Source organism: Falco peregrinus, chromosome 2, assembly GCF_023634155.1.
Source record: "Falco peregrinus isolate bFalPer1 chromosome 2, bFalPer1.pri, whole genome shotgun sequence".
NCBI classification, from domain to species: domain Eukaryota; kingdom Metazoa; phylum Chordata; class Aves; order Falconiformes; family Falconidae; genus Falco; species Falco peregrinus.
Genome location: NC_073722.1, coordinates 7,938,658 through 7,957,024, shown reverse-complemented (window position 1 = coordinate 7,957,024; position 18,367 = coordinate 7,938,658). Strand labels below are relative to the sequence as shown.

Sequence of the window (18,367 nt, the reverse complement as noted above, 5' to 3'; positions counted from 1 at the left end):
ACAATTTAGAGAATTTACTTGTATTATTCTTGATACAAATCTGACATACAATACTGAATGCCTATATATATGTATGCATGTTTATACACACACACACACTGAGCTAGACTGGATTGAATCACATTCCTTCTATACCAGGATTAATAATTAATGAACATGTACTTAAATGGAACTCATGCAGAACAGAGTTTGTCTTTTCCTCATGTCATCAAAAAAGAGGCAATTCAAGAAAGACAGGCTACAACTGTACTCCACAGTGAAAAACAAGGCCTGGTTAAAAGCAGATCAGAGCAAGAGCGCTACAGACTAACTAGCTAGTCATCTTGGCAAACACTGATACCCATCTCTGCAAAGTCCTGGGAGCTCGAAGTGATGCTGGCAAGCATTGAATTGTTCATTGATGAGCCATGAATTCACTACTATCTGCCAAGTCACTGTGCTTCCATCTAACACACACCTTATGTAGAGACTCCCTCCTACAGTAAGTTTCTACTAAGGGATTAATTTAACTTTAAACCTTTAGAAACAAGTCAGTGCACAGGTTCCAACTCTGCACTCCATGAACCCGTACAGAAACCTGATGAAAGCCAGCACTTACATTTCAAACAGACTCTTAAAGCTTAGAAAAGTGAACCAACTGACAGCAGTGTGGAGTAGCATGTGCCTTGAATAAACTCTGTATAATTCCCTTTTTCAGAAGCTTCTAGCATTACATTTTGTACTGCAGAGACAATTACTTTACTTTAAATAGCTTGTTTAGGGAAAGTAATCTATTTCCCTCAAAGTTTATAATTTCCATCCAAAGTCAAATCTTAAGTAGTCAGTTTGAAGGGGGAATGAATACGAGATGAAGCCTGTGAATAAATAATTTGATTTACCATCCTTTACATACAAAATGCCATTCAACACATGAAAACATCCTTTGTAAGAAAAATAGTAAACTCATTTTGGACCTTTGCATGTGCTTTTGTGACAAACTGTTTAAAACAAAATCTGAAAGCTTAGTGAAAGTAGGTTTTTTGCATTTGAAATTTCAAAAGCAGCTTTAAGATGTCAGTATCTAGATGTTTTTAATCAACATTTATTGGATTATTCAGTATTTCAGACAGATGTCATTCTTTAGAAAACTACATGGATTGAAGGTAGAAAGGCGGCAAACAACTGAATGTACAATACTTGTAATTTTCAACAGATGGCACTTTATAGCAAGGAATCCATAGTGTCTAATTAAAAGAGAGCAAAACCAATCGGATGGCTGAGTGCAATGACATGCCAAAGCCTGCATCTGAAAAAAAACTAATATCCTTAAATTTGGAAGTACAGTTCTATAAAACAGAAAGCACAAAGAGTGAACCTAAAGCCAAACAAAACTTCTGAAGTAACAGTCTATCTCTGATACTAATCACACTGAGATGTTCTTCACAAAGGCAGGGTATTCCCAACTTTTCTCCTCAGGCAGAATTTACAAGTAGGGTTAGATTTTAAGATAGTAGAGAAAACATGACCATCAGACTACGGTTATTATTGCGTACAAGCTCAGAAGAGAACAGAGAATTCTTTTAGTAATATGACTTGGAGACCACAGTCTTGTGTAAAACTTTACAAGCACTTTGGTGTCTAAAGCTACACAGAAGATTTTTAGAATCATTTACCAACTAAATAAACAAGAAAGGCCTGGGAGCATTGCTGCCTCTGAGTTACAACCCAAGTTACACTTTTAAGTTGTCTGCCAGTATTATCTGACTGGAAGGTGCTTACTAATGAGATTCATGAAAGGCAAACAGAGAATGACAACATTTAAAGAAATCCACGGGGAGCCAACAGTTACGTTCAGTTACCTAATCGGTAGTTACAGGAAGTCACTCCTCTTGGAGACACACAGCGGAAGGACAAAAGGCAACGGATAGAAGTTGCATCATAGGAAATGGCAATTAGCTAAGTTTTCATAACAGAACTACCTGAGTATTGAAACAGGCTGCCCAGAGCATTTGAAGCTCCATCTTTCGAGTTACTCAAGACTCGACAAAGTCCTGAGCAAACTCATCCAGCTTCAACAACAGCCCTGCTTTGAGCAGGATGTTAGACTACATACAAGACGACCAGTTCGTTCCAGGAACTTGTAGGATTCCAAGCTATTCAGCAGAAAATGCTACACCAAAGGATGAGACCCAACACCAGACGCTCAGGGCATAACTCCTGAAAGATACTCCCTCAGCTATGACTAAGCCGTATTTTCTCAGACTCCCAAAACAATCCTTCTCACAAAACCAGAGAACATGACCAATTTGTACCCTGTGATGATGACATTACAAGAGGATACAGGAAGTGCTCTTTCTAGTAAAGGACTGCGGACCATGTCTTAGTCTGAATCCTCATTCTGAACTAAATCAAAGTTTGCTTTTAAAATCACCTATTTTTCAGACTGGGTAAGCTTCCCATTCTCTAAGTTAATTTATATAGAATCAAATCAGCAGCCACAATCAAGCAGCACTTACTATGCTAGACAAAAAAAGAACATCTCACTTGTAAATTCGGTGAGAGTTTACAGATTAGATGTTACCATTTAACAGTATTCAGTACTGTTAAAAATATTCACGCCCATATGTAGAAAATGTAGGCAACATACAATTAAGACTCTTTCCAACTTTACATGGCATGCAAAAAAAATTCTCATACGTCTGAGATGAATCAAGGTGATGTGACAAGGTCTTGGAACAAACCAGCTTTTGTAGGCACACAACTCTATCAAAAGACTTTATTTAACGTTATTTTTCCCAGAAACTTTTCCTGGAATACATAAAATCTTTTGTCAATTTACCTCCTGTACCTACATATCACTAAAAATTCCACACTGAATTTGAGACAGAGAGGTCTGCTAATAAAGCAACAGAGATTAAGTTCCCCCTTCAGGACTGTGAAAGGGAAAACTTCAAGTATAGGAAGGTATAGGATGAGGTAGTATTATACCTCCACAGCATCTTGTAATGCAAGTACTGGGCCACAAAATGCCATGATAGCTATATTCTTTTCTGTTCTGAAGGAGGCATCCTTTCTCCTGATTGCAATCAAAAACTTCAGGCACATAAGAATCCCATTCAACAGCCAAGAAACAAACAAGCAGCAGTGAAAATACAGCAGAAATTCAGCAACTACAGGAAACTGAAATATCCCAAGCCAGATATTAGCCTTGTCAGGTTTAGAGCTCTCATGAAAACACAGATGTAATTTTAGCACATTTTTTCCCCTTCATTGGTAGGAGCAGATTAGCCCTTGCACACATGAAGAACTCCATACCCACATGAATTGAAACACAAGCCACTGCATACTTCATACATTTAGCATCAATTGGCCCAGATGCTTTACAGTTGATTTTAAGATAGATCAACGATTTTGGTTTCAAGGAAAGCCTTACTAGTCTGATATTTACAAACTCTGCTCAGAATGAAGATTTGTTTCCATACAGCTTCATCCAACCTTAATGATATAAAAATTTATGCCTCAATCCATTTAACTAGTGAGAGACTTCCATATATCTGATTCAGGCTGCTTCCAATCTTCGCCCATCAGTCCTTTCAGGTTCAAATCTTTGAAAAATTCCAGGCGATGACTGCAAAGAGAGGAGAAATAAATAATTTTAAAAAATTGTAAGTTTTGTAATATGTGTCTTAATAAAAGGCAGTGTCCTCAAAAGGTTTAATTACTCTTTATTCTCAAATTCTCCTGGACAGGAATGTAACCAGCATTCCATGTGTTCATTTTCCAAAACTTGAGTTTATAAATAAAAAACACTACTGTGTTTCTAAAAATCTCATACTGGAAAACATGGGGCAAACTCCTCGGCTATGAACAAGTATCACGCAGCACAAAGGGAAGTTAAAATGCTCACTTCTTAAACTCCCTCAAACTTACGTTTTCTGGAACTGTAGTCAGAGCAAGAGCACAGTGATATCTCCTGCTTTATCTGCACTCCAACAGAGTTAAAATTTACAACTCTCAACCAACTGAAAAATCGTATCACAGGAATACCGTTTCCTTACAGAAAAGAGGAAGACTGGATAGGATTATCAAGCTAGCAAATATATTTTTCTGTAAGACTAAAGTCTCATTTTCTTTTCAACATTAAGAATCATTTTTTGCTAAGATTTTCTCTTTTGGGCTACCATTCAGAAACAACAGAAGGAAGACAGTGAAGTTAATTGCTAATAATATTTACATTAAACAACTGCCAAACAGTAGACAGAACATCTGATAACTACACTAATCATTTAAAAAGGTAAATGGAATTCTTAGGAGGAAGTAATTTATAAGAGTAAAGACCAAGCTAAGAGCAATGAAAGTAGTAAGGAGCAACCTCTTCATATAACTGCATCTGCTACCGATGTCTGAAAAAGTCAAGGGTTTTTTTGGAAGAGGTCCTACAGAACAAACAGAAATGTATTTTTCCTGAAAAATATTACAGGCATTCTCCAGTTTACCACAGAAAAATAAAGGTAGCCATTTTTTACAGAACTGATAAAGTTATTAGCAATAGCTTAGATATTTTTTTTTTTAAATAAACAGTTGCAGAAGTTAAGTTTTTCTTAAATACAGGCAAAAGGGGTAACTTATCTAAAATTTACCTTACCTCGCTGTCATTGTATGTTGAGTAATAAGTTTGCGTTACATACTATAGTGTACACTCAAGAGGTAGCTCATTTACACAAAATGCCCAAAATAGCAGTTTTTATCAAATCATCTCAGCCTCACAGTCAAAGAAAATAAACAGGCCCAAAGCACAATCTATAAATCAAGATATTCTAGTTTTCCTGTTGGTACTGGATATCCTTTTATTATACTTCTCAATTTAATCTGCCTTTTCTAATGCTTCCATAATATGGAGTCATATGTAGAGGTGAGGTTGTTTAGAACAGTAGGGGAGAAGCAGAAGAGATTTACTGGAAATGTATTGGTGAAATTAACGCTAAATGGCATTTCAGAAGGTGCTGGAGGCAAGGAAAATGCAGAACAACCTATCTATGATTTAGCTGAGGACGGTGATAAAACAGATGCCAATGGTGTTGAATGCACCTAGGGGATAACATAGAAACCAAGCACTAATTACAGCTATCTGCCATAGTGCTTTATACAAAGTACAATGCCGATGGATCTGGGGCTAAGGAGTATAATTACAATAGTAGTGGCACTCAATCTGAAAACCAGATCAGGTTTCTTTAAGTATTCCAAGAACAGTGAAACTGTATTACAGAAGAGCTAATTTTATGCTTACAAATCTGGTTTCTGTCCTTCCTGTAGTTCATGCTGAGGCACAGGATGAAGAGCTTCATATTTTCTTTCTTCTCCTGAGCCATGAATTGCAAATGCGTTGAATTTGTTAGTGCATGGTGGAAAATAATTCCAAGGAAGGTAAGCTTTACCCTCCCATTTGGTTTTCATTCTGGTCACCTCAAACCTTAAAGGAAGTTCTTCCTGTTAAAGGAGAGGGGGAAAAAAAGGTAACATCTTCCAAGCAGGCAACAGGCACCTAACAATAACTAGGTTTTCTGTATGTTATGATATACTTGACCACTTACTTTCCATACTCTTCTTCTGCCAGAAAGCAGCAGCAACAAGTGTTGTCCATGACTATCAAAAAATCAGAGCACAATTTCCTTAAAATAATAGTACACAATTAGTGTGCTGTTCTGCCACAAATACCTACCTTCTCCACATAGGAACAACTTCTGTACCTAGTCTTCCTCATATATATATATACACTACAAGCATTAGGACTGGAAATGCAAATTAACGTTTGTGACTTTTTCAGAGCTCTGTACTTACGGACAAAGTTCAACTTCTAAATACTGTTCAGTTCTGTCACTCAGGAAAAATGCTTCTACAACTGAAAAAACCAAACAAACCAGGCTGTCAGTATTTTATATTAAATATTGTGCAATATCCTGAGACCTTCATATTCCACTAAAACAATTGTTTTCATGTGCCGTGCCAGGGCTTTACTAGCTGTGTACATGCTGCAGACAGCTTTCTAACCATTCAAAATGCTATGCCATAATTGTAACCTCAAGAGCTTTTATTTTTAGCGCCTATCATCATAAAGAGCTTTATAAAGCATTGTACTAATTTTATTTACAAATTCCAGCTTTGGAAACGCTCACCTCAATGCTGCAGAAAAATATGGCAAGTCTACTAGCTAATCTCAGCTGTCCAAGGAGTAAGAAAAGCATCCGCACACAGCTATTTCATCTAGTATGCTTGCTGTGAACAAAGCTGACCAAGACGGAGTGATCCCAGTCAATCATACTCACAGCAGGCACTCCAGATACAGCACTTGAGTGCAGAAGTCTTGTGTTTACTGGTGGCCTGAGGATTCAGAGCACCAGAGACCAAGGAAAGGAAAAAAAGAAAGAAAAAAAAAAAGAAAAGAGAAACATACACTCACAGTAGAGCACACACCCCATAATTCAGACTGCTAAATCCCAGAAACAGTAAGAAAGCATTTAGCTCTTCAATGTTTTTTTCCTGTATATGGCTGATACTTTGGACAGGGGATTACTGTTCCAGGTGTACCTGAAATCCACATGTAACTGTTGACTCATCTTTCAAAAACACAAAGTAGAATTATAATGGTGTTTCTCACAGCAATGACATTATTAGAAAGCTTTAGTTTGAAGTAATCAATCATATCTCATTATAATTCTTTTTATCTTTACATAAGCCTATTTAGTATAATAATATCAAAGAGGTGCTGTGCTGTTTTAGTAGAGCTGTAATTGCAATAGTTCAATTATCAGGAAGTAGAGAACTGCTGGAAATGTTAAATACTTGCATTATTCAAAGCAACATGTAAAAATTACGGTATTGACAGGAAAAGAGAAACAGCATTACCATAAAAATATTCCCCATTCCACTTGGGTTCAATTTTGAATCATATTTTATGAGCTGCTATTTCTGTTTCACACCTTCCTAATTCTCCAATAGATTTTGGAAATGTGATAAAAATAAACATTATTTTAGCTATTGCTTTCTACTTCTTAAAGCAAAAGTAGAACCTATCTTTAGGATTTCACTTCTATTTACCTGCTGCAAATGCATTTATATATATGTGCCAAATTTTTTTTTTTTATATTCAAATATGTCAGGCCTCTGTTACTGCATCAGTTTTACAAACCAGAAACTAAGTTTGAGTGCCTGTACTGTTGACAGGATCAGGAAGAGTCAACCTCATCATTCTTGAAATCAATTCAGCTCATTGGACTCCATTTCTTTATGGCCACCAAGTAAGATAACATACTTCTTTTCCCAGTCATTTGTATTCTTACACTACTATTAAAACAACCACTCACCGTCAGCAGTGCAAGTGATGAAAATCAATTCACCACCTAGCAAAAGAGCATCATTCTTTATACCGTTTGGGGTAGTTTTCAGCTGAATATAGCATGAGGCTTACAGTTAAGGAGCTGTTTGAGGGCAAGGTAGTGATTACAACTAAATTCTTTCCCAGACTACTCAGGATATAATAGAAAGAAAAATTTTTACTTTACATTTCAGATTTGATCTTTAAAAGCAGTACTGTAACCAAAGAAAACAAATTAGATGTCATACACTCACAACCATTAGATCAGTTTGAAAAATAATCTTCAAAGACTCTTAAGTAAAGACCAGACCTCTTAACTACAGAGGAACATCAGTGTCTACACAAACATATTTGCAGCAGAACAGTTACACTTACCTTCATAGTCCCACAGTCTACTAAAAGGTTTCCCTGGCTCTCCAAGTGGTGCTGCAGGGTCATTAAAGAAGGGAGCATTCACTTCCATTAGCAGTCCTGCACTGTCCGACTTCAGCCCAATTGTTACCGGCTCATGGCTCAAAGGTAAACCATCCCATGTGTGTTTAATTGTAAATTCCATCTTCATATACCATAAAAAAAGAGAAAAAAAGGTTCTGTCAAAGAAGATCTCAGACTCCATTTCAGCACCAGCTATACTGTTTGCTGGGCCAGGAAAAAAGCACGCATTCGTACAAAGTCAATCATCAAATGATGTTTTTAGACATCGGAAGAACTCTAATAGTTTAGCTTTATAAAGCAACTAAATAAATGGTTCCATGAATGCTTTTCATAGGTTTTTATACTTGCATAGCTACAAATCACTCTGAAGTCTTACCAAGCTTAAGGCATTTCAACTATGTACCTCAATAAACACCATCCATAACCATCAGAAGTATTTCTCAAGAGAACAAAACAAAGTCTCTGCTACATGATCTTAGATGATTTGGTAACATGAGAAAAATAGATTGAGAAAAACCTTTCAAATACAAGAAAATGAAACATTTGTCTAAAGCTTTCCTTCACGGCCACTGCAAACCAGCCAAACTAAAGGATTTCAAGGAAAACTGCAGACACATCTTGTTAAATGCATTGAACATTTGCAGAGCAGCAACAGAGAATACTGCACTCCAACAGCTGTTGCTACTTCGAAATAACTGTACAAACCATAAGAATGGCCTTAATCTATCTAATAAGCAAAAAAACCACAGAGGAGCCCAGTTTCCAACAAGTTTATGGCCCTTTATCGCTCCCCTCTTCAATATTATGAGTTCCTTCCCATCTCCACAAAAAATGATCCTTGATTGCTCCCGTCACATCTCCTAGCCATCCAAGAAGGGAACTGGCAATACATAGCCTGACTGAGAATTATGCATATGCGTTAAAGTCCTGTGAGCAGAGAAGTAGTAGCTCAGTAGCCAAGTTGTAACGACATTTCCTTCAGTGAGGAACGCTGAACTGGGTTATTTCACCTCCACTCCAACACCCATTTTCTTGGGACTCACAGGAAGGTAAGCATAACTTGCCACATTCTGCAGGTGTTAATACATGAAACAGAATGTAACCACATGCACCACACTTCCCTATATGCCATAGCCTTGCTTTTATTAACTGTTTAAAACTAATTACACATTAACTGTGTCTCATAGCCTCTGCTACAGTCATACTAGCCAGTTTCCCTTCACTGATATTCATGCTGAAAAGCACCAGACCTCCTCTCTTCGAGTTCAAGTCGGTAAAATAGCTAGAATGATGTTAGGTAAGTAGATATACTCAGGATCAAGGAGATAGTCCTGGGACCAAACAAGTGGGACAGATTTGAGAAAATTTGAAACAACAGATTTAGTAATTAGACACCTTAATTTAAAAAGTCCAGTAAAAAAGGGAAGTCAAATACTGGGCTATCACTTTTGACAAGGTGATTTAAACAAACTGAAAACTAATTAAATTCTTATGTCAGCATTTTACCTGCATGATACACTAGACTAACATCAGGGGTGCTTTATGCAAAAGACTTGGAATAACCCTAGAAACTATAAAATACTCTACCATGATTAATGTTCGCTCCAACTCAAGTGGCAAGTTTCTGGACACAAGATGACGTAAGTTGAAAGAAGTCAGCATACAAAGCATGGGGAGGGAAGACACCCCAGTGTCCTAACAGCATTCTTAAGCCAGCAGAAACTGGCTCATAGTCCAGTATCAGCACTAACTCAGACAGGCAAAGCTATATCATCCACAGTTTAAAACAAAAAGAGAGAACTCGTAAGAAAAGGTACTCTAAGCAAATACAGCCACAGCTCTTCTGCAATAATTACAATATAGGCCACCAAACCAAAGAGCCGTATGTTAAATAACAAGTCCCTTTCACAACACAAACAGCTACTGCAACATATTCAATGGGCTATTTAGCCTTAAACTGATCCAGAAAATATTAATCCACAGGAAATGTAGATGAGTGTTGTGTTTTTAATTTTCTAAGCTGCAAACACTGAGCAGCATAAGCATGAAGTATCCACAGATGGTAAAATCCTTCCTTGTGCTTTTTGAAATTAACAGGAAAATTCCTGGAAATGGAGTGCACAAGTCTTATGCACACTCACTTTCTGAAAAGACAGAATTCCACAAGCTGGACCACTTACCCGAAAGAGTAAAATTTAAGAGTAGATGGGTACATCTAAGAAAGATAATAAAGTTTTATGAACCCATTTTATACTACACTACTAAATTAACATGTACTTACAAGTCAACACATCCTTCTATTATTCTATGTTCAGTTTGTGCCAATATATTGCACCATTTGCATTCACTGGTCAAGGCAAATATCTGAAACACCTATTTAAAAATACTGCCTGACTTCAATAGTGTTTTAAAATAATACAGCCTTCTAATAAAAGAAGCCTGGGAAGATCTTAAAATCCAGGGAGAATTACAGGACTAGCTATTGCAACATCTGACTCAAGTAAGCTATGTGAGGCTTCTCCTTGTGTGAAAGATCTGCTGAAAATCTCAGAGAATCACAACATACCAAGTTACCAAAAAAAAAAAAAAAAAAAAAAAAAAAAAAAAAAGCAGTAAAAGAACACAACCTGCTAAGGTACTTTAGATGCTACTGTAACCACAGCATCTAAAAGGAAGATGAGACACAAGATGCATCACACATTCCTATTTGTACCCATACGAGAGACAGGTACAGGTGACTTCTTTTGGTGAAAACCGTAACTCCCACAGGGGCAGCTTACATTGTACTGAAATGAACGTACTTAAAATTTAGCCCATTGTTGAAAACCAATACTACTCTTGAATAGAACATGCAATTTTTAAAAGAACCATAAAGCAATAAGGACAATTTGCAAAAACATTTGTTAGCTTTTGTTAGAGGTCTACCTAGTGCTAAGAGACTGCTCAATTTACAGGAATTTCAAAGATTTTCCAAATTAATGGCCCTTGGTGCAAGTTTTAAGTTTACCACATTGCATAGATTTAGGTAAGCTGGTTACTAACATGATTTTAAACTATAATAAAACCAGCAACACATAGCAATGACGTAAAAGTAACTTAAAAGAGCAAGAGGAGACCTTTCATTACCTTTTAACGCTACACCTCAGCCAGTTGTTAATACACTGCAAAGAGGTGCAAACGCTAAATTAGTTTTACAGCAAGTACTTTCTCAGCCATTTAAAAGCACACACACTGCATGGCCTCGAGTTACACAGAACGGTCAGCACGTGGCTGATCCGCTCAGACCTCAGCCAGATGAGCCCCACACCTCACCAGCAAGGAGAAAGCTACTACTGCTTGCCGCCATAATTGCCTCTCATCTGTCCTTACAGAGGGGATTCACATCTTCTGTCCCAAAACCTACCGATGTTGGTAACAAGGACAAAACCAAGCAGGAAGTAATTACCCTGGTGTTTTCCTTAATTGCTCCAAGAGGTCTGGGGGAAGTGGTGCCAGGAAAGTTCCAAATAAATGACCTAATAGCCAAAGTGACTATTAAGCAGGTGTTTTGTTTATTCAGCACTGGGTGCGTGGGGGATTGCTCCTCCCAACACGCACACCCACTGAGCAGTTTACTAGGAATTTATAGAGCATAAACATACATATTCATGGCAAGGACATATATAGTTACAGAAGTGGAACATTTCTCAGAACACAGCCACTCCTTCTTGGGCCTGCACACTGTCTCCTGGTGGTCTTCATTGAGGGTCTTGAAGATGAAGGCTCAGAGTCTTCCTCTATACTGAACTATTTTACCTTGTCTCTTGGTGCAGGTGCAGTGTCTTCAAAGCAGTTACCCAAACCCCAAAAACAGTTCTAACCAGTGTACTTAAGATCTTAACCACAGCACTAACTCCTAATAGCTACGTCTGTTTAGGCAAGGACAAGGTCAGCAGGACACATCGGGTCATGAATCCTCTGCTGACTTATCATTTCCGTCTTAACTCTTCGCTTGACTTTTTCAGTATCAGAAGGCTGGAAACCGAGCGAGAGACCAAAGCTTTTACTGCAACTAAGACTTCCACTACCAGACAGACACAAGCTCCCAGCGGGCTCCAAACTGTCCACAATTTCAGTGACACACAGCGCTACTCTCGCACGCACGCACACTCGCGCAGCTACTCTCGCACGCACGCACACTCGCGCAGCTACTCTCGCACGCACGCACACTCGCGCAGCTACTCGCACGCACGCACACTCGCGCAGCTACTCGCACGCACGCACTCGCGCAGCTACTCGCACGCACGCGCACTCGCGCAGCTACTCTCTCACGCGCACTCACGCACTCGCGCAGCTACTCTCTCACGCACACTCACGCACTCGCGCAGCTACTCTCTCACGCACACTCACGCACTCGCGCAGCTACTCTCTCACGCACACTCACACACTCGCGCAGCTACTCTCTCACGCTCACACACACACGCTCGCGCAGCTACTCTCTCACGCTCACACACACACGCTCGCGCAGCTACTCACTCACACACACGCTCGCGCAGCTACTCACTCACACACACGCTCGCGCAGCTACTCACTCACACACACGCTCGCGCAGCTACTCACTCACACACACGCTCGCGCAGCTACTCACTCACACACACGCTCGCGCAGCTACTCACTCACACACACGCTCGCGCAGCTACTCACTCACACACACGCTCGCGCAGCTACTCACTCACACACACGCTCGCGCAGCTACTCACTCACACACACGCTCGCGCAGCTACTCACTCACACACACGCTCGCGCAGCTACTCACTCACACACACGCTCGCGCAGCTACTCACTCACACACACGCTCGCGCAGCTACTCACTCACACACGCTCGCGCAGCTACACACACACACGCTCGCGCAGCTACTCACACACACACGCTCGCGCAGCTACTCACACACACACACGCTCGCGCAGCTACTCACACACACACGCTCACGCAGCTACTCACACACACACACGCTCACGCAGCTACTCACACACACACACGCTCACGCAGCTACTCACACACACACACGCTCACGCAGCTACTCACACCCACACACGCTCACGCAGCTACTCACACCCACACACGCTCACGCAGCTACTCACACCCACGCTCACGCAGCTACTCACACCCACGCTCACGCAGCTACTCACACCCACGCTCACGCAGCTACTCACACCCACGCTCACGCAGCTACTCACACCCACGCTCACGCAGCTACTCACACCCACGCTCACGCAGCTACTCACACCCACACGCTCACGCAGCTACTCACACCCACTCACACAGCTACTCACACCCACTCACACAGCTACTCACACACTCACACTCACACAGCTACTCTCACACACACACACACTCGCACAGCTACTCGCTCACACACACACACTCGCACAGCTACTCGCTCACACACACACACTCGCACAGCTACTCTCCCACACACACAGAGGTTCTCACACACAGCTCCTCCAGCAACTAACAGCAGCAACATTTCCTGTAGTGCCACGCGTAAGCGCCTATCTTTAACCCATAAATTCCTCACAGAAGTTTAACAACGGATTTCTTACAGCTCCAGGCATCCGCTGCGCCCCCGGAAAGCGACCCGCCTCGACAGCAGGCCGCGCGCCTCCCGCCACAGCGCTGCCGCGCGCGCGGGGCGGGCCCGCTGCCACCTGACCCTGGCGCCGCCGGGGGCCGCTGCGGGCGGAGAGGGCGGGGCGGGGGCGGGGCCGCGGGCCCTTCGCGGGGCGCGGCGCCGGGTAACCGCTGCTGAGGCGCGAGGGTGTCGTTAGCGGGGGCCGCCGCTCGGGCCGCGTCCCTCCCTGTCAGGCGGCGGCAGGGTTACCGCGCCGCGCCGAGCTGAGGGGAAGGGGAGGGTGCGATTACAGTCCCCACCCAGCCGCGGCTTTACTTAACAGAGGAAGTGCGAGCTGCTGGGTGAGGGGCTCGTGTTCCTGCCGGCTGCAAGTTCCCGCCTCCGTCTCGTTCCCGAACGGTCTCGTCTTCCCTCGCCAGGCGGGCCCCGCTGGGCGCCGGGGGCGGTGAGCGGCTGTGATAGGCAGGTTTTCCTCGGCTTCTTGTAGACTTTCCTTGAGGGGGAAATCGCGGCGGCGGTGGTGAAGCTCTTCGCTAGAAATATGGCCACGGAGCCCGGCGGTGGGGGAGAGCCAGGTGAGGGCTGTGCTGGGTCGGTTCCCTGGGCTGCCCGCCCGCCGCCGGTGCTGGCCCGGCGCCGTCTGAGGGACGGGGCTGAGGAGCCCGGGTCTGGGTGCTGCCTCTCGGGGCTGGGGCGGGTTTGGGCTGAGGGTAAAAACCCTTTAGCTTACGGTTGTAGCGATTAAGATTTTTTTTCGGCGGCTGTTGCAGTGTTTGGTACAGTAACAGCATCAAAACTATTTTGTTAGTTAACTGAAGCCTAATAATTAAAAGCTGCTAATGAGGGTAATGGCCAGAAACATCGATATTTCTTTGTGACAGTGGTTCTTCTCTGATTACAGATGCTGCTGTATTTCCTGTGTTCTGCTTAGACCTGAAAGGCAGAAAAAGCCTGTTGCTCATGAAATCTACTTTACAGACTAAAATCAATATTTCTATTTATGTGCTTTTTTTTTACAATTTTGATAATTTTAGTGTAAGCCTAATACGACTGAATCAGAGTACACTTTAATTACTTCGATGCAAAATGCTGGCAAAAATTGCTTGTGCACAGTTTGTATTCCTATAAATAGGGAATGGGTTGATGTGTTGGCGCAAGAACTGTGCCTGGCGCTGGTAAGTGTTGTGGGAAAACTTGATAGCACAGCAGGAAGTAGGGCACAATCACAGTGCATCAAGTGCTATGGCAAAATATCAATCGGGACAAAGTTTTGTATGATAATAGCTTTGGGTGGCCAAAGGTGAAAGACCAGCTCTTGGTTCCAGGGACCTTAGTAGCTGAAAAGCCTGTGTCTGAGCCAACAGAGGCAATGTGGTTTCAAAAGCCCCTGCCTTTATTGAGCTTTGCATGAGTGTCTGTTATACTATGATATGAACAAATCATGGATTTTCAAATATTGGTATTTTGCTTTTCTATATGTATTTAATTTGGCTAGGTGTGGCTTCTTACTTGATACAATCTTTAGGCTCTAAATAGAGGTCGGACTAAACTAACTGTGAAGTGATAAGAGTTGCCTTTTCTGTCAATGAGTTGAATTCTCTCTTTAAAAAACTGCATACATTTTGAAAGGGGCCAGGTGACAAATTTGAAGTCTGCTTGCATGCCAGCTGAGACTTATTTGAGGCCTGCTTTGTCTGATACATGGACTGATGTTTCTCTTGCATCATGAGTGTGAAATTGAAATTCTGAAATGCTGTATGTGTTATACACATAAAAAGAGATTCTTTAAGCACTATTATATTTAATGTAGTAGAATAAATATGTGTGTTAAATATGTAGCTGTTTAAGAAGGTTCTCAGGATGAAATACTTGTCCCTGGCACTGATCGGTTAAGTTGAGTTTTACCTAAATGCATTTTGAAGTATCGGCAGCGAGTCCTACAAATGATAAATCCGTTCTATTGAATATTTTTGTGATAAGCTACTAAATATATAGAGCTTTTGCCAGAATGTGTTTAATTCCACCATTACCATTGAATGTACCATTGAAGATGAGTACATCTGTAGGGGGTGTTTAAGATTGTCCCCTTTTGCGCCTATGGCCTTTCATGTTTGTAGACTGCTTTGGCTGGTGAGGGCAGATACTTTCCCCTTCCTGTTCCTTGGCATCCTTTTACTATTACCTCCTTTCTGTCCTCTCTTTTTCCTGTATCCTGCTTTAGAATATTAGAACCAGGAAAAGAACCATGGGGTGTATATCTAGAAAAATAAACAAGAACCTGTTTTAAATCAAAATGTATGCATTACCTTCTTATATTCTTGTTACTTTTTCTTTCTCTTCGCCCATTCCAGTTACAAAGGTGTCACCCAGATTCTTATAAAATAAAATAGAATATTTCAGTTGGAAGGGACCTACGATGACCAACCAGTCCAACTGCCTGACCAGTTGAGGGCTGACCAAAGGTTCAAGTATGTTAAGGGCATTGTCTGTATGTCTTTTAAGCAGTGACAAGCCTGGGGCATTGACCATGTCTCTAGGAAGCCTGTTCCAGTGTTTGACCACCCTCTCATTAAAAAAAAACCTGCATCCTTATGGCCAGTCTAAACCTCCACTGGTGTAGCTTTGAACCATTCCTATGTGTCCTATCACTGATACCAGGGAGAAGAGATCAGCCCCTCACTCTCCCATTCCCCTCCTCGGGAAGCTGCAGAGAGCAATGAGGTCGCCCCTCAGCTGCCTCCTCTCCAAACGAGAAATTCCCAGAGTCCTCAGCCACTCCTCCTAGGACATGCCTCTCAGCCCTGTCACCAGCTTTGTTGCCCTCCTCTGGATGCATTCAAGGACTTTGACATTTTTCTTAAACTGCAGGGCCTAGAGCTGCACACAGTGCTTGAGGTGAGGCTGCGCTGACACTGAATACAGCAGGATCATCGCCTCTTTTGACTGGCTGGTTACGCTCTGATTTTGTTAGATCAAAACCACTCCATGAACAAGTGGAAAGAGTGGTTATTTCTCCCTTCCAACCTTGTGCTGCTGCTTTTGTTTGTAATACAAGTAGTCTCTGAAATTCCAATAGGCAAAGTTAGATGGAGTGATGCCTTAGTTGATGTTCCCAGCTCAGCAGTGTGAAATCTCATTATCCTTTGCTTTTTTTCAGAAAAAGCAGATACTGACAGACTGCGTTTTTTCTTTCTTGTTTGGGTTTCTTCTGAATATACTTGAGTGCTCAGATCCATTTATCAGTGAACCTCTCTTGACCTAAATTTGTTGAAAATGTATTGAGAACTGTAGGTTTGAGTTCCTAATAACAGATTAATTGTCAAACATCCAGCTGACTGAATTGGACACGCAGTGTGATTTGGTGCACTTAAACCTTGCAAATCATTAAGATGTGTGTGTGTTTGTGGGTTTTCTAGGCAGAAACTTCATTTTAAATTTTTATTTAAAAAAAAAAAAGACATATGAAAGACATGGAATACATTATTATTGCACAGACTTTGTAGGCTTTTTCAATTCCTAATTTCATTAAAATAATTGTGCTAAATAGAAGAATTTTATGAAGTGCATTGTGTACCTCCAAAGCACAACATGATTAAACGTATTTCTGACTGCTAGTCAGGTTTATGTAAATAATGGCCTGTGTTGTAACTGTGATTCTCAAACTTTGTATTTTTCAGATCAGAGGCCAAATATGACACATGGACAGCATGAAACAGATGAGATTTCAAGAGCTACTGCTGAGCAGGTAGGTGAACTCATGGATGGAAGTAGTAACAAATTTTGTGATGAGGTTTTTGCAACAAATGTCTTTGCATGCATAGAGTACAGCCAGCTTCAGTGTGGCCTGGCCTTGCTTTGCGTCCTTCACACAACTCTATAGAGTTGCATAATGTTTTTCCAAGGAGCAACAGCAGAATGAAATTGTCATAATGGTGAATTGTGGTATTTTTGGTACACCTTCAAAAGCTTATCATGTGCAGGGGAACACATCCCTGAAAGAATACTAGATTTCTTCTACTTTATTATCCTTTTTCACTTTTTTAGACTAATCTTACTCTAAGAGATTGGTCTTGTGTCCACATAACTTTTTGTGGCGGGTACCATAAGCCTGTCTGAAAGTCTTTGCAGAAGCTAGGGCATCGGCACTTCCTTGATGCTGAGATGTACTGAAATGAACTTAGCACTTAGACAAACTTATGATTGTTCTTTTAAGATTGAGCTGATTCCCCATCAGATGCAATTATGGTTTATATCAGAGCATCTCGGGGGCGGGGGGGGGGGGAGCGGTGTAGATACTTTTTTTTAAATTGGGCCAGCACTCGAGGGTTTTTGAATGTGAATCTGAAAGTGATCATGTGGGATGTTGTGTATGATTACAGAACAGACAGAACAACAGGTAATGATCTAAAACTATATGCATTCACATGCAAATACTGATATGTAAAGTATACCATTACAGAAAAAGACTGCTGGTGGTGACGGTATATCAGGATCCAGGATGATGGACCGAAGGTAACTGATTCCAAGTGATAAGTAGAAATACTACAAACTATCTGAAACAAATAATCTTGCACTTTTTGAAGTGTGAATATCCAGGTAAACCTGGTCCGATGTCACGTGCTTACAGCTCTGAGAACTTACAAGTAGAGGAATGGAGTCTCTAAAAGCGTTCCTGTAGCAGTTGGTTTTAGATAATATTCTGTTTATTCAGTGAATTACATATATGACTCTTCTTCCTCAATCTGTAAAATAAAGGATGAGAGATTAATGGAGGAATTATCTGGTGTAAATTTTAAGGTAGTAAAAGTGCAGGTAAGACTGCAGTGTTACAGGTAAGAACTGTCTGTTGAGGTCAGGTGATGTTTTTAAAATCACTTATTTGACAATCTATAACTGGCAGTTGCCTATTAATTGCTTAATAATCTTTGTTACTCCCTGTTATGAAAATAACCTATATTTTCTTGTTAGC

At 41.1% G+C, this 18,367-nt stretch overlaps 2 protein-coding genes across 7 annotated transcripts in view; one reads left to right on the top strand and one right to left on the bottom strand.

Annotated features, from left to right (window-relative positions):
- Positions 1-1,065: 1,065 nt before the first annotated feature.
- C2H4orf33 (chromosome 2 C4orf33 homolog) lies at positions 1,066-13,525 on the bottom strand. 2 transcript variants are annotated; one of them, XM_055797848.1, is made up of 7 exons: positions 13,370-13,443; positions 10,913-10,947; positions 7,727-7,907; positions 5,818-5,878; positions 5,571-5,622; positions 5,267-5,466; positions 1,066-3,607 (listed from the first exon to the last, which is right to left on the bottom strand). In XM_055797848.1, the coding sequence occupies exons 3-7, from the start codon at positions 7,905-7,907 to the stop codon at positions 3,508-3,510; spliced, it is 594 nt and encodes a 197-aa protein (XP_055653823.1). In that variant the 5' UTR covers positions 10,913-10,947; positions 13,370-13,443; the 3' UTR covers positions 1,066-3,507. The 2 variants fall into 2 exon arrangements, with proteins under 2 accessions (XP_055653823.1, XP_027644147.1); XM_027788346.2 differs by lacking the exon at positions 10,913-10,947 and having other exon boundaries at positions 13,370-13,525.
- A 152-nt stretch (positions 13,526-13,677) lies between these two features.
- Positions 13,678-18,367, top strand: part of SCLT1 (sodium channel and clathrin linker 1) — a 43,391-nt gene continuing 38,701 nt past the window's right edge. For 2 of the 5 annotated variants that reach the window (XR_008746154.1, XR_008746155.1), the window contains exons 1-3: positions 13,678-13,973; positions 17,076-17,143; positions 17,858-17,910. Coding sequence is in view for 2 of the 5 variants with exons in the window: in XM_027788342.2 (XP_027644143.2) it covers positions 13,940-13,973; positions 17,076-17,143; positions 17,858-17,910 (155 nt within the window). In the remaining 3 variants the exon portion in view is untranslated. Of the gene's footprint in view, positions 13,974-14,313; positions 14,574-17,072; positions 17,144-17,857; positions 17,911-18,367 lie in introns of those variants that run through there. The other 3 variants (XM_027788342.2, XM_027788343.2, XM_027788344.2) reach the window with 3 other exon arrangements.